Source organism: Bactrocera neohumeralis, unplaced genomic scaffold, assembly GCF_024586455.1.
Source record: "Bactrocera neohumeralis isolate Rockhampton unplaced genomic scaffold, APGP_CSIRO_Bneo_wtdbg2-racon-allhic-juicebox.fasta_v2 ctg165_3, whole genome shotgun sequence".
In the NCBI taxonomy this organism is placed as follows: domain Eukaryota; kingdom Metazoa; phylum Arthropoda; class Insecta; order Diptera; family Tephritidae; genus Bactrocera; species Bactrocera neohumeralis.
In genome coordinates this window covers 531,721-548,827 of record NW_026089795.1, presented here as the reverse complement: position 1 = coordinate 548,827, position 17,107 = coordinate 531,721, and the positions used below count along the sequence as shown (strand labels likewise).

Genomic DNA, 17,107 nt, shown 5'->3' with positions numbered 1-17,107 from the left:
ACTGCACATAAACTTTTCTATTGGCCTTAAAATTGTGCGGGTTTATCACTTCTGAGTATTTTGAAGTATGGCCTTACGTGTGCACAATTTCCGATCGATAACTCAAAAACTGAGGGACTTGTTTGCGTATATACAGACAGACGGACAGATACACATGGCTAAATCGGCTAGTTCGTCGTGCTGATCATTATAATGATTATTTAATGTTGTTTTATTGTTACGAGCCTGACAAAATATTTTACTGTTGCATACGGTAGATTAATTGATTTTAGATTAATATTATTTATTAGATACATATTCGGTTCTCAAGCTGTCTCAAGCGTATTAAGAGTTTATTCCTTTGATAGAAATTAAATATAGTTAGACTTTATTATATCCTCTGTACCACCCTGTTCCTTTGATGAAGTTCGGCAATCAAAACGTTTTATTTGTGCGATTTCCGAGATATTGTCAAGAAGCCCTCGACCGATAGTATCGTATAACTATTCTTATTATATCCTGCATAAAGCTTTGTGTTTTCATAGAAGATGGTGTATAGTCCCTCTTTTTCTAAATATTTATTGTATTTCCAGTCTGATAGCATGTCTGCCAATTAAACAGTGATCTTTTAGCACTCCTACGAGAGTTTTTATCTCATTCCCTTCGAGTTTTAATAGTCGTGTACGGTCCACATTCTATTCATGTCACGTTTGCCTGCTTGTTGGGCAAGATAGGAATTGACTCCACTGAGACTCAGCTATATACTACATAACATGTTGACCATTTCAATGTCTATCAATTGCCAGAGTAAGCATCTACATTAAATATCTACAAAGTGTAGAGTGTACTTGAAGAGAAGATAATATTTAATTGCACTATGTCCCCGCCTACCTGACCTTATGCCACACTTTTCTGGAAGGAAACACAATGTTGTGGAGATGAATTAAAGTTTAATTCTACAGAAAGCTCAAAATCCATGATATAAAGAAGAAATCGAAACTTATTAAATATCTGATGCCATGTTGTATCTTATAATGCCCCATATTACAGAAGGCTAATGGCAGAATTCCATCCCATTTTATAATCGAAAAAAAATGTATTAATTTATACATATGTCTTTAATAGAAAGGTAATTTAAATTGATTAAAACTCGAATAATTTTTTGTGAATTTCCCCCACACACACGGATGTCGCAAAAAAGTTCAATGGGAATTTGAAACAAAACTTTTTTCAGCCTTTATTGAGAGACCCACAGACGAATCGCTTTTTATGAAATTCAAGGTAAAGCCCTAAACGCTATTCAGCTGATGAACACAAAAGTTTCAAATGGCAGATCCCAATGAAAAAATGCACAAAGGAATTTTTTCAAACTTTCGCCATAAAAAATTATGAAAAATGCATATTTGGTAACCACAGCAAACTGGCAACAAAGTTCCAAAACAACAAACTATTCACATGCAGCAGCGAGAAGCGCCAACAGCAAACAACGGTGAGGCCAAGCTGCAGAGCCAAAAAAGTTGCGTGAATACAGCAATGTTTGTTAAAGTCTCAGTCATATGAAATCAATTTTATAGGCAAATGTTGCAAAATATTTGACGCGGCGATCAGTAGATTGGGAAATAAACGGGAAAAAGTGCAAATAAATAAAGTTGGCCAACATATTTAGTGGAAAGGTGAATCGGAAAATATTCAAAACTTCATGCAATGTGGCGAAACAAAAAAGTTACCGATAAATTGTTTCAATAAATATGAAAATTTAAATATTTCTAGGCGAAAAGGTGTTAAAGCATGCATAGTATGTGGCAGTTGCAAGAGCAAACAAGAACTTTTCACGGTTGAATGCAGTGTTATGTACTCACAGAATTAAATAAAACCAAACAGAATTTCGCTCAGAATGCGCAAGCGAAATAATAAAAAACCTTAATGGCGCACTAAAGGAAATGAGTGCATAAAAAGTGCGGAAGTTGGCGCCGGTCGACGAGAAGGAAATCACGGAGGAGGCATAGCGCGCCACACATAATAAAAAAGCAACAAATATAATAAAAATACAAAAAAAGTAGAAAAAGAGCAACCAAGAGTAGTTTTGTTTACTACTCAGTTATTGCCAAGCACTACGATTGCTCTACGGGCGGGCGACCCTTGGTGAATATTGCAGTCGCTCTCACATAAAATAAAAATATAGATGTGTGTCGTTATTGTATATTTTATATGTAATGCGTGCGGAGCCTCAAGACAAAGCAGAAAGCACTAAAAAGCTTATACTACTATTTATTGCGCGCTGCAACATGTGTTTCCCGTATAGTGTGTGCCGTAAATGGGCGCACATGTCGTATAAGTAACGAGTGCCTTGCCATATGCTGAGAAATTGTGCCTGCGAACATACTGCAGCACTTAGGGTATTCAGCTTAATTTAGGCGTACGCACACCTATTTGGGCATGTAGCAAGATGATGTATAATAATCGACATGTCATTACCAACAACAACAGTAACAACAAAGTGAGCAAGCATAAGAGTATAAATATTCACAGCGTATTTAGGCTTAGCCTAAACTGGCGGTTATAAAAACGTATGTATATACATATAGTATATGCTTCTGTATTCCAAGAAAGAAAGAAATTCTAAACAATGCTTAGACATTGGGACAAATAGGTAAGCAAATATATAATTCCTAGAGGTTAAAATAGTGAGTTAAATCTGTTTAACTGGACTCCGGAATATTCTTAATATAATCTTGAGATGTGTAGTGGTATTGAGGGAGTGAATAGTTTTTCAGTTCTCGACTTAGCAATATTTTAATGGTTTTATATTCACTGATGCAGCATAGCAGTTTTTTTGAAAACGAAAATCGGATTCGGTGGTTCGGATGGACTACGTGTTTTCTTCGATACTATGATTTGCAAACGTTATTCTGAAGTAAGTATGTTCACTATGAAATGGCAAATAAACTGATTATCAATCAAGGAACAGCTGTGTAAAAGACTAAGTGGGACAGAAGTGTTGCCTCATTGCAACCAATTAACTAAAAAACCCCATTGAACATTAACTTGAAAAATGAGGATTTTTATGCTATATATAGTGTCTTTATACAGTTTAATATCATGGTGGATATTTAGTATTTAGTAGAGCCTCAAACGTCGCACGACGTTGTCATTATCCAAACGGCCTTTGAATCTATCAATCAAGCAGTTAATAAGGTTTTCAATTTCTTATGTTTTTTCTGGAAGCATAAACTCAAATCCATCCAATACTTCCCTGCGCTTTAAGCAGCGTACATATATATCATATTTGGCGCTTTTGCCAGATCAATCGATTCTTTCTGAAGAATCACACCGAGTGAATGATTTAGAGATAGAATAAGACATAGGCAAAAAATCCCAATTATAAATTCAAATTTGCACACGGCTGCGATGAGTATCGTTGCTCTTCCCGTTGTTTCCTTTTTTTTACAGTTACAAAATTTTGTCAGAGCTTTGACGACCAACAACAATTTTGCGGCAAATTGTGGATCGTGCGTTGAGCCCATTTTGTTTCACATAAGTTGTTAAGTTGTTCGCTAAGTATTTTTCACAAATTTTCAAGTTTGTCGACCACTTATAGTATTGGATACCATCTCGATTAATCATATCTTAATAAATTTGGAAATCCTCCTGTTCAGTTTTTGGGAATAACAGGGAGTTACTGCAGCATTTTTCGGTTCTTTTCTTATTTTATTGACTGCTCCGAATGTCAGATCACAGATGAAGGTGAATGTAGCATATAATTCAAGTCCTCTGTCAAGCAACGTCATTTCAAATTAGTAAAATTACTAATGTAACCCATTTTCCTCACTGCTGTTAATGTACTTGTTCCTCAAGAAAAATATAGAATGTTGAATATTAGTATAGCTGGCTCAATGATAAGAAGTGAACATGATCCGTGATCCAATGTAGAACAACCGAATGCAGCAAGTTTATGCAAATAAATTCATTTTGAAAATAAGTAAAACTCATTCTTGTGGAAAATATCTGCTGTTCACTTGACAAACAAGGTAGAGAGGCTGTCGTTTTGTATGGTCTGTAAAAAATACAACTTTGGAAAATATTTTTATCATTTCACGCCGGGTTTAAGCCTTCAATCATTCCCGTTTCTAGATAGTCGGTGAAATATATTCCATGCGCCAAAATATTGAAACCAAAACTCTGTATTCTAACTGTTTCGGCTTTCTACGCGTTGATTTCGAAACTATAGCGGCAGTCGGTTGACTTTACATTGAACTTTCAAGTCCAAATATCTTCCGTTTTCAGCGCTTAAATAAATAATTGCTTTGCTTGGCATAGTGCACGGATAAGTAATGAAATAGTAATCTTTCATTACTACTCAAAATGCCTTTTTATTAAATTCCTTGTTAACCGATACTTTCGCTAAAATTATGCTAATTTCACGGATCAATGTCTGACAGCTAAAGAATTGACTTAGTTATTTTTAGACGGTTAGTTTTATCAACAAAAGAAATGGATTAATTCTAGCAGTGCCACTTTATAGAAACCATACGAGCGATACTAATTTGGAAATCATATTGTCATGAAAGACTAGTCGCATCATCGTTTTCAAGCATAGTAAAGAGAAATACAAACAGATGACGGAAGAATATCTCCCTTACTTACTTACTACTAAAGTATACTGTAGAATATATGTCGGGACTTTCATGCCTAGGATTTATCTATGCATGTGTGTAGCAAAGTGTTTACTGCGCGTTTGATTTTCCTCTTCGCATTTAATGAGCCCACAATAAGGCTCGCGTAACTCGTGAGCAGCAAGCGCTATTAAGAGCCGCTGGATATACCACACATACATATGTATGCATATATGAACGTATAAAAGATATACATAACAGCATGACCAGCAGATCGTCGCATTTAATTTTGTTGCTGCTGCACATGTGTGCGTGTGTGTGAGAGCGCCTCGATAAAGCTGTCACAACAAATTACGTAATGAATATCCTTTTATCGTTATAATTTGTTCATTATTATTAGCCCAAAGAGTGTGGAATCTGGCTTTATTGCGTCTCACTACAACTTTATGTCCCCTTGAGCGTTTGTGTGCTTACATGTGTACTCAGGTATTAAATTTGTATTTAAAGGGATTGAATATAATCTCAGCGTAAAACCATCAATATTTGCGTACATATACATGAGCAAGTCGAAACAAATTGATGGATGGATGTGTTGACGGCAATAAGCTAATTTAAGTATAAACTTTTCAACAAATTTGAATTTATTTAACTAGCTAGGTGATGTTTTTCTATGCGTCATTTCTTAAGAATTAAATTTAAATTAATTTTGCATCTCTTGCAGCTCAAAATGATTCGTTAAAGATTTCCAACATCGAATACATTCATTTTTGGAGTAAAGTTCTTTTAAAGAGACATGGTATACTGGCAGAGCAGTAAGCCAAGTTTGTGTCTGGAGGACGTTTTCAAATAAATAATAACTGCTAGTTTAATTTGAGTGATGACATTTATTCAAGACGACATTATTGAAGGTGTTTTTTTTTTAACTCGTAACCAGTAAAGACCCCTTCGTCGTGATTTTGTTAGCTTGTAGCATTAAAATGATGGTCTACTGATAGGAGATAGCTTTTTATCTTTATATGAGCTCTTGGTCTATAGGAAATGCCAATAATAATAATACAAAATGGAAATACAATATAATAATAACAAATTTTTTTTCTCGACTAATAGCTATAATTAAAATCACGTTTTAAGATAAGTTCTAAAAATGTAAAAGTAATGACATATGCGACGTAATTGAGTCTAAAGGGTCATAATAAGTGTCAGATAAGCTTTGTCCCAATAAGGTTTGCTGAACATCTCATGTCGTGCATTTTCCTATAACTAGAGAGTGTATATTTGTAAATGACTAGTTTATGGAGAGGAGTGTAACCAACAATTCCTTTGGTAATATTTTAAGGGAAAATATAGGGAGGGTGAGTGTCTGACCAAGTATATAGGCCTTGAGGAGACCCATTGTAAAACCACTGAGAGTAAAATAACTTTATTTTGTCTTCTGTAAACCACTCTGTGTTCCCGATGGCGTTTATATAAACAAAATTTAATTTGTGCAGCCTCTGCTTGTTGAGTCAGTTAGGGATTGACTATATTTATGACATATTCGTCGATTAAATATCTACTTGTAGCCAGAGGCATATACATATGTACATTTCTTCTTTAAAGAAGTTGAGGGGTGGTGCCTGCTCTGGCTTGTTTATTTGCCTCACAGTTACCAGCAATAAAAACACAATGGTGCTCAGAAACTAATTGCAGGTTTATCATAAAATAATATGTTACCAAGAGAGAAAGATATTATTTCCCTATGTTTGGTGCAATCTTGAAGACTTTAGTGTTTTCAAAACCGCTTGGCTATCTTTATGTGTAAATATATTTATTGCTGTGAGCACACTCATTCCTTAATTGCTGTGATGTCCGATTGGAAAACAATGCAGCGGTCTGATGGCTGGAAGCTGACTCTAGTATCTTATTTTGTTGAACAGGCACCACGTCCCACACGATTATATAGTTTTGACCCTTCCGTACAGATACTTATCCCTATATACTTATCCACCTCATCCCTATCCCACTCTAATTTGAAGGGAAGTTAGAGAATGCAAAATGACATTTAGCCCCAAAAACCGGTATCTAGCATCTATTTGATGCCTATAAAGCCAATGAATTAAACGTTCAACCACTCAGCTTTATTTTTCTTTAACTTCTGACCCCTTATATTTACTTTATCGCTGTTAAATGTGCCACGAAATACTTTAGCAATAAATATGGGATGAAGCAACTGCCTTTACTACGCATTATTTAAATACTAAATGATCATTGAGAAGGAAAATAATACTAATTTAATTATTGCAAAATAATTCATTGACAACCCACGACAAATCACTGTGTTCTTTTTAGTGCAGTAAAAACTTTTTATATAGTCCGACTTCAATATGAACTCGTTCAACTTACGTTCCGAAGACAGGTTATTAAATAATTAATTTACTATATTTTTAACTATGGTTATAGGAGATCCTTATAGCCGATGGAGATTATATCTGATTTTATATATTTAACTGATTGATTTGTGATATGTGAAATATCAAAAGTATTGGCTGTTAGAACATAATCTTTGTGCTCGGCTGACAAGAGACACACAAGAGACACGATTAAGTACAAGAAGCTCTCAAAGCTGCTTTAAAGTAGACTACAGTTGTTATTTTTTAACGCTATTATATGAGATTAGTGTGACTGTGTTAGGTCAGTGCGTGTAGGCGTTGCTATAGAAACCTCAGTAAGTATGTCCGGAAGCAAATATGTCACTATCAGATGTCGAAATAGTTTGAAATACTATAACCTTCAGTAAAGAGCGAAAAAAGTTATTAAGGAATTGGTATTAACAGAAAATGGACAGTCTTCTTGTACTTAATCGTCAATGAAATTCAACCTACTCAACTCACTCATAGTGGAGTAATAATGGTCATCCATCTTGTCGTCACACCCAAAAATTGCATTGTTCAATTAATTCAAAGTTTTGTGTGATGGAAACAATTTATGGGGGACGGTAAGAGAGGAAGCAGAGGCATATCGTAGCCTAGAAACCAAATGAATGCCCTAAAGAAAATAAAAAATCTCGCTAACAATTTGTCTAAGCTCTGTTAACCTCTTCATTCGGTCTCCTCTAAAGTAAAAATCGAAAATAACATTTATACGTATGTGTGTACTTACCTACAGTAGATGCCAATCATGACCAGGCATGGGAAGTAGAAACTGATACAACTAGATACGACCGCATAGGTGGGCGTCAGGTCCAGCGCACACGTGGGATACCGTTTTCCATTGTCTTCTACGATTAACGGCTGCTCCGGTCGATGCAGACCCAACGAGATTGGCACAAACGAGACAAATCCGGCCAGCAGCCAAATGGCAGCGATTGTAATGACTGCGACACGTCGTGTCACCCAGCGACCATACCTGCAAAGGCACACGAAAGATAAGGAAAAAGAGAATGAGTTAGCAGATAAACAGAACAGAAGGGCATGCAATGCGGTCAGTAAGAGGGGACTTTTACTAAGTAGGTAAATCAAGTGACTGCTAAAACCCGAGTGTGCGTGTATGTGAGTTTCGATTTTTTTTGCGTTGCTGAGCTCTGTTCACACATTGTGGCATTCGGCATGCTGCTGAAAATTGTGTGTCCATGCGTAATTGTCGTGACAGTGAAAGGTCCGACTGATGACATTGCGGTCGTCGTGGTGCTTCTTGCTGCATTGCTGTTTTGTCTTTGTTAGCTGCGGGTTTGCGGATGACAATGCTTTTTGCGCTGTAACCACACGTTCTGATTGGAAAATAGCAATTTTCTAAGCGCACATGTGAATTTTTCATTCAGTCTGTTATTGAAACATTGTCTGATGACCTCCGCAACTGCAACTGGCAGCCGCTGTCGGCGAGTTCTAACCAAAAATATATAATGCTTATCTAACGAGTTTTATTACTTAGTTAAAAAAAACTTTGTCAGTTTACATACATACTATTAGAAATATTTGTCAATGAATAGTTTTTGAATATTTCGATTGGCGTAATTTAGAATGAAATGTCTAGCTTAGGTTAACTGGCGTGAAATACATCGCCAATAGACCCTGCTATTTACGGATAGCCAGGCGGCGCTCCTGGCCTTGTCTTCACCCATGACAAACTCCAGCACAGTACACAACTGCAAGAGAGCACTAAGCTCAATAAAAGACAAGCTCCAACTAAACTTAATCTGGGTTCCCGGCCACAGGAACATTTTCGGTAACGAAAAAGCAGACGAGTTGGCAAAGGCAGGAGCTTTTCTCAACGAATCCGAGGCGGAGATAATACCAAGTCCGCTAGGATCAATCAAAGGAGAGATCAATAGACAATTTCAACAAATTGCAAATAACAGGTGGAAAAACATCACAAAATGCGTCATAACTAAACAATTATGGCCAACATATGACAGGAAAAGAGAAGGTGAAACGTAATAGCAGATACAGGAGGTTCTACGAACAGTGCATCAAAATGGCACATCAAGTGTTAATTGAGCCCGATAGGGCTGCACTCCTACCTACCTACCTAGACCCTGCTAAGAGTATCGAAGATGAAGAATTTCACAAATACTTATATATGTACTTTTTTGGACGAAATTTTGTAATATTGAATATATATTATATGCAATTTTCCTGATGCTTAAATAGTGCATTCCCCTTCATAAGAAGGATTTCTTAAGCATGACTCTGAAAAAAAAGAACGTCATACGGTGGCGATGTCTTTAAAAAGTAATATTAACCATATTGAAATTAATTTTTGTATACTCTTGCAATATATGGCTACAGAGTATAATAGTTTTGCTCACCTAACGGTTGTTTATATGACTTAAAACTAATCCAGATAGATATATATGTATAATGATCGGGATGATGAGACCAGATGAATTCTGAGTGACTATCTGTTTGTCCGCCTTTTTTCAGCGCTTCCGTTCAAGCTTTCAGTTTGAGTAAAAATTAAGATATCGTAATAAAAACCAATCTTCTTCTTCTTTATTGGCGTAGACAGCGCTAACGCGGGTTTAGTCGAGTTTACAACAGCTAGTCGTTATTTATCGCCAATTGGCGATTCCAAGTGTCACGTCCTTCTCCAACGAGTGTGCCAAGACGCAAAGGACCACTTCCGCAGAGCCTTTCTCTCGAAAACTCGTAACGCCGCTCTTTAGATGTTGGTATCGAACTGTTCGGAGAGGTCCTTCCCGATCCTGACGGAGAAAAATTAAACCCGATACACGTGTTTATTGGCAAAAATGAAAAGATGGCCGTACAACGGCCCACAAAACGATATTAATCGGAAATTAATGCAAAAAAATTTAATTTAGTATAACGAATCGCATTAACGAGGGGCAGCTGTAGTTTCAAAGTTTTTAAAAAGTGTACATAGGCCCGTCCTCTTATAGGTTTAATACATATACCTCGCAAAACATTCAAGCTATATCACCCAAATTTGGAAAAATATGTGAAATCTGATAATAACCACGCCCACTTCTATATAATGGTTTCATTAAAGACTACTAAAAGGGCGATAATGCAAGACTTAAATCCGTCAGAGACATTAAATTTTACGCTTAGGATGCTACAAAAGTACTTGGGTGACATCATATAGCTCCGTACTTAACTATTAAAGCTCAAAGATACCGGTTATGTGAACCCCGGAGCCTCTTCATGACTGTTGTTACCGAAGTATGTATAGCCAAAATTAAAGAAAATGCATTTTTGATATAAGTAGGAAACATTTCCCGTAGCCCCCAATATACGTAATTTAAGAGGGTATTCTGGTCTAGAAATTAAAAAAAATCGATTTTTTTTTTTATTTTCAAAGTTTAGCTATTCAAGAATATGTGTACAAGAGGATTTTTCACAATTAAAATTATTTTCGGAGATATAGGTATTTTTCTGACCCGGCATCCAAACTGGTTCGGCCGGAACTAATCGAACAAAAGACTTTACGCGAAACTTTAAACGCGTTTTTCTCAAATTTGACTTTTTCGGAACGATACCCACGATTTCTCAGGTTCTACTTGACTGATTTACTTGAAATTTTTATAGAGTCTTCTTTATAGGCTTGTCTATGGTTGGAACAAGCCCCATCCCCAAATTTTTATTTTTATTATTTTTAAAAAATTCGAAATAGTCAGAAAAAGTGATCCAAAAAAACTTTTTTTTTTCAGGCAGTCGCCATTTTGTGAAAAAATTTTTTCCCACTTTTCCGTAGGTCCGGCCATTGCGACATTATTCTAGATCAATAATCTTTATATACCCTGACCAGGGTATATTAAGTTTGTCACGATGTTTGTAACACCCAGAAAGAAGCGTCGGAGACCCTATAAAGTATATATATAAATGATCAGTATGTCGAGCTGAGTCGATTTAACCATGTCCGTCTGTCTGTCTGTCCGTCCGTCTGTATATATACGAACTAGTCCCTCAGCTTTTAAGATATTTTGCAAACGTCATTTTCTATTCAAGAAGCTGCTCATTTGTCGGAACGGCCGATATCGGACCACTATAACATATAGCTGCCATATAAACTGAACGATCGGAATCAAGTTCTTGTATGGAAAACTTTCACACTTGTCAATGCATCTTCACCAAATTTGGTATGGATTATTTTCTAAGGCAACAATGTAATCTGCGAAAAAATTGTTCAGATCGGATTACTATAGCATATAGCTTCCATACAAACTGAACACTTAGTTACTAAAAGAAATGCAGCTGTGAAGGGTATATTAGCTTCGGTGCAGCCGCAGTTAACGTTTTTTTGGTTTCAGATAACTAGGAGGGTTGAAATCATGGGTATGGTCACGTGCAAATTTTTAGAGACCCCCACTTCGTCAGCTCATAATTTTTGAAATTTTTTACTTTTTGTAGTTTTTAATTTTTTTCTGTACTCTTCTAAAATTAACAAATAACTAATAAAAAAATGGATTAAAAATATTAATTGCCTTTTTTTACGACACTTTAAATATTACCTGAAATTCATGCTTCTAGACCAGAATACCCCCTTAAAATTTTCGAGCTTTCGGCTAACTTTATACGCTATACATCGGCTAATATGTGAGTTATCTTAATTAAATTTAGTAGCCGTGTTTTCCCCTTAATAGAGCATCTTCGTGCCTAAAATGGATTAAATCTTGGGAAAAGGGGCATAGTCCTCATACAACTAATATCAGCATTTTCAAACATCTGGTTGACTTTATTTCTTTCATGTTATTGATGGTATGTGAGGCACCTTAATCAAAATCGGAGAGCATCTGTTTCTGTAGCATTATGTAGTAATCCAGTAATTCCAGTTTTTCTATAAGTCTTGTTAAATTCGTTGCAATCAGTGCTGGCCATGGAAATAATTTCATGTAAATATTTGACTGATGGGTCAATAGTCCAAAGAGCTTTCATTGTAGAACACACCAAACTTTCATGGAAAACGTCAAATGGCAAATGTCTCAGTTCGATGCGCCAGAGGTAAGAAACATTAATAACAACCCTTGCACAATCCTTTATCAAAATAAATACGTCATTTAAATTCATTCTGAACTGGATCCTTTTCAACTAATTTTTTGCGGGTTCGTTTCGGCTCAAAATAATTGAGCAGATTTTTTTCTTTTTGTTGGTGGTAATTTGGCTTTGTGTCCTTTGAGTTTAATGATGCACATAATGCTAATGAAAATGAGTTTGTCGGTTGTCTGCTGAGGAGATAGAAGGAGCGCTTTCATGTAGAACGAAACAAAAACCGAGACAAACAACAACACAAAATCAGCTTTCGCACAAAAAATAGTAAAAGGAATGAGAAATGAACAAGCTCATCTTATATTTGTTTTCGTCCTTTTTTACTTTTTTTCTCCAGACGACTTTAAGTCAGCAGACCTTTATGAGGCCGTAATTTGTATGCTTAGGGAGACATGAGTGTGGAATAATAATTTCGGGCTTATTACAGTTAAATTCAGTACGTGAAGAGCAGAAGAACGCTTTATAAACAATTTTCTTAGTAAAATGTGTGTGTAATTTACTAAGTTTGAAGACATAAATACAACAATTGGAATTTTTTTAAGTGATCATGGCAACAGTTTGGCATATTAATTCCTGAACATTGGATTAAAGTTAATGCTAGATTCTAGTTCGAAAAATATCTTTCAATAAGTAATATGCTTGTTTAACCTGTAAAGATCGATACGGTCACAAGTACTAATAGAACCATATTTTGAAAAAAAATCATAAACTTTCCGAAGATTAATAATAAAATAAAAACAAGTAAGGAAGGGCTAAGTTGGGGTGTAATCGAATATTTTACACTCTTTCAACTTGCAAGGATTAAAGTCGATTTTATCTATTTTTGCAAATACCATTTACTATTAACATACCATTTACAAAAAAACATGTTTGCTGAGTTTCATAAAGTACCACACATACAATCACCAATCATATGGAGTAAAGCCAGCTGGATGTTATATGTTTTTTATATGGGGGTTAGGTTAAGTTGTCGCCTAATTTTATTCATTGCAGGCACAAAGATGCACTGTTATCAGTAAAACAAGCTCTCCAATTTTCATTGAAACATTGAAACCGTGTAAAGTCATCCGGAAGTTTGAAAATCTATATTTTAGGTATATGGGATCTAAGGGAAGTATTGACCCGATCCGACTCATATTTGGGAAGGATTCTATCTGAGTTTCAATTCTATATTTCTTACATTTACCGATATTTTCGGTCAAAAGTCAAATATATATACTGGGGTCCACATATTCGGTACCTAAGAGCTTGAACAGTTTTAGTTGTATTTCGGTAATTTTTGGTCATAAGGAGTCATAATTAATAAGAATTAATATCTCGTAAACGCTTAACTTAATCGAAAAATCATAGGAGACCATTTTCATAGAGCAGCAAATTTCCTACAAAATTATGAGTTTCATCATTCATAATAATTTTTTTCATTGAGTTCTAAAATTCATAAGAAATAAAAAAATTTTCCCAAAAATAATCAAATTTTAACTGTTAATATCTTTTAAACGGTTGGGTTTACGAAAAAATCATAGTTCACCTTTTTTGTAGAGCATTCAATTTCCTACAAAATCTAAATAGGAACAAAATATTTTTTCAAGTAGTTGGAAGCGGGATATAAATTTTTCTATCTGATAATAAGAAAAAATAGAAAACTGTATGTAGGAGGACCTTCCCGTTACAATTAAAAACTCATGTTTGGAGAGGCTTTCTTAGAGGTGTCTAGGAACCTATTTTTCCGAGTACGAAACGAAAAAAAAAAAAATTTTTTTTCAATCACTCTAATACAGCCGGATATGAGTAATTCAACTCATCATGGTGATGGATTACCGACTTTTCCTTTTGGGTGTTACAAACATATAGATCGGTAGAGTTTTGTTATTATCTGTTACCTTTGAACTTCCACTGCGTTCAAAGTTTTCCCTGCTCATAAAACCAATACGGATTTTGGATACACGGGGCTTTTATAGATTTTACTTTGTTTTCGTAAAAATTGTGATTACGGAAAGTGTTCTTGAAAGAGTTCTTCGGGGTGATTTTTTATTATAATAATATGAATATGTTCATTTCAAGCCACTATGGCACTACATATTTAGTTCGGAGCACTTTTTCCATGAAAAAACGTTTAAGGAGTTGGGCATAAATTCATTGACAAATGCAGTATGGACAATTTGCCGACACGCATTAAGGTTAATGGGAGGAATTTGTTCAGCAAATTATGCGACTATGTGAAAACGAGGTTATCCAATTGAACAGGCTATGAAATGCAGAGATGTGCTTTGCGACGGATATAGGCAGTTTCTTATTTGTTAAAATTGATTTTGTTGTTTTTATTTTGGGCTGTGAGCCCGAGGGTCAAAGTTGAAGTAGGAGTTTTACTAAGAAATTTGCTGAGTACGGCAGCAGTTGCCATTTGATGCGAATCGAAGAACACAACATATATTCAAACAGTGTTGCTCAGGAAAAGTATTGATTTGAAGCAAGCCTGCATACAAATCGTACACGGCAGCTGGTTGTAAGCACGCATGTGTTAGCTCATATTGCATATATTAGCATACTTTTACGCGCGCAAATATATTATTTCAGTGCTTGCCGTAGTCAGTCGTACACGCATAAGTTCAGCGTAAATGAAAACCAACAGAGCAAAAACAAATAAATATATGAGTCCCTGTAAGCATGTGAGCGTTTAATTTATGTTCACGCTTATGCGCATATTTAAGTATGCCCTACTGCTTATGTTGCCAGCACAGCTGTTACGCTACAAGACGTACATATATGGCTGCATGCAAACGCGTGTTAGGGAAACCAGCAAATCAAACGGAATAATTCAATTGTGATGCTAGAAAATGGCAAAGACAGAGCATGCAAAAATCACCAAAAACAACATTAGCAAGCGTCTTACGATTGCTCCATTGCCTAGAACCGCTCACAAGTTTGGCTACAATCAAAAAAGCAAACAGTCGTCATTCGCAAAAGCAGTCGCAATCGTATGTTGTCTAAGACGGAAGTTTGCGCAATTGCAACTCCGCACGCATAACTCGTACAGGCACACTTACACACACACACACACACTCCCCTCCAGCAGGTTTCATAAATTGGCAAGCACGCATTACACTTCCAATTCAAATTTCATTATTTCGTTACTTCTTTTCCTGTGGCAACAAACCCACTTATGGTCTTTATGTGTATTTGAATTTTGACTTTTCCTATTCTTCCTTTCTACATTCTGTGTGCGTACACACTTACATATTCACTTATATTCATTTTACAGCAAAAATGCTTGTTATTTTTGTTTCACTTGCGAAATGAGCACTTCACATGTCTGTTGAATATTTTTCGAATGTCAAGTTCCCATTTAGACAGACGCTGTCTTAGTCTGCGGAGCATACACTGTGTCTGCAATTGCGGTTGGAAATTTGCATATTTTGAGGCGCACAAAAACGTTAATTCGATGAAATAATGCAATAGAATTTTTCTTCCTTCTCGAATTTAATTTAATTTCCCACAAAAGAAAAACTACAAAAATAATTGCATAAATTATACAGAGTGGTGTATAAGATTCGTGTGCTATTGATTTCTATTCACAAAATATTGAACTTTTTAGTTGTTTGTGATATTATTTTAATTAAATTTTTAAACCTGTTTACATTGCATTGGCGAATAAGTGAATTTTGTTAGGCTGCGCATACAGTAGATCGGACATTTTTCTTATCTTTTAGTATCTTTTTATACTCTCGCAACATATTGCATCAGGGAGTATTATATTTTTGTTCACATAATTGTTGTTTGCTTCACCTAAAACTAATTGAGTTAACAATGGAGTCATATACATATAAATGAATAGCAAGACGACACGAGTTGAATTTCGAGTGACTATTCATCCGTCTATCAGTTCAAATGATAACTTTTGTAAACATTGAGTTATCCTGATGAAACTTGGTATTGAACTGTTTTCTTCCGCCGCGACTGTACTTCGGAGCGTGTGCGCGCCGACTGTCTTCGGTAGAGGCGTTCCTAGTTCAGGACAAACATTTCGTGTGATGTGTTTCTGTGAGTGGTGCAAGCCTAAAATGCAGCGTTCGTTAGATCAGAGGTACGCGATTGAATTCTGTGTCGGTAAATCTGCGACAGAGACGTTTGATATGATCAAGCAGGCTTACACAGATGTTGATTTAGCAAGAAGTGGTGTGTTTCGGTGGAACAAGGCTTTTTTGGAGGGCAGGGATGAGGTCGCTGATGAAGACCGGAAGAATGAGGAAATCCAAAGTGAAAACGATACTTATTGTTTTTTTTTTTTACATTAAGGCATCGTCAACCATGAATTTGTTCTTCCTGGATTTCTACTATTGGTACTTTGGAACTATAAATTCATTTAAGTTCAAGTGCCCTTAGATCTTTCATTAGTCGTTCTTCTGGTTCACTGACACTTAAGTTTTCAAAAGATTTCGAAACAGATTTTCAAACAAGCATAATGGAAGTGAATATTTTAGAATATATGTATGTATTTGAAATGTGTCAGTAATCATTTTCCAAAGTCTATACCATAGGATGACAAAAGCTAAATTTTTATTAATTTCTTACTTACTTCAATTAGTAAATTCATTCCATGGTGATAGAAGAAAAAATATAACGGTTTAGACCACTAATAAAATGCTTTTGCCTTTTACTCATCTGGTTATATATAGCCATAAAGTTCGAATGGCTGACGAAGCCACCAGGTCCTATGAGAAATCATGAGGAAAAAATTGTCTACTCCATTTTGTCCTCCTGATGAAATTCGACTGATAGTTGATTCTCCTCTATACAAAAGCTTCATTCACTTAGAAGATTTTCTACAGCTTTCTATCACGATTTTCTGCTCGCTCACAAAGACAGAAATTGTGGCCAACGAGATTCAGGATATAATAACTATAAAATGGTTGTCGGTAAAAAGTCTAAAGTCTCTAATAGTAGGGTGGTATCTGCTCTTGCTAGTTAATGCACTATACAATTGTCAGAAATAACACAAGTATCTCTTCTTCTTCTTTATTGGCGTAGACACCGCTT

At 35.6% G+C, this 17,107-nt stretch overlaps 1 protein-coding gene across 2 annotated transcripts in view; it reads right to left on the bottom strand.

Moving 5' to 3' along the window:
* LOC126766544 (dopamine receptor 1) overlaps positions 1–17,107 on the bottom strand; it is a 227,081-nt gene that overhangs the window by 103,392 nt on the left and 106,582 nt on the right. For both annotated transcript variants that reach the window (XM_050484301.1, XM_050484302.1), the window contains exon 5: positions 7,731–7,976. In XM_050484301.1, the coding sequence (XP_050340258.1) occupies positions 7,731–7,976 (246 nt within the window). The remainder of the gene's footprint in view (positions 1–7,730; positions 7,977–17,107) is intronic.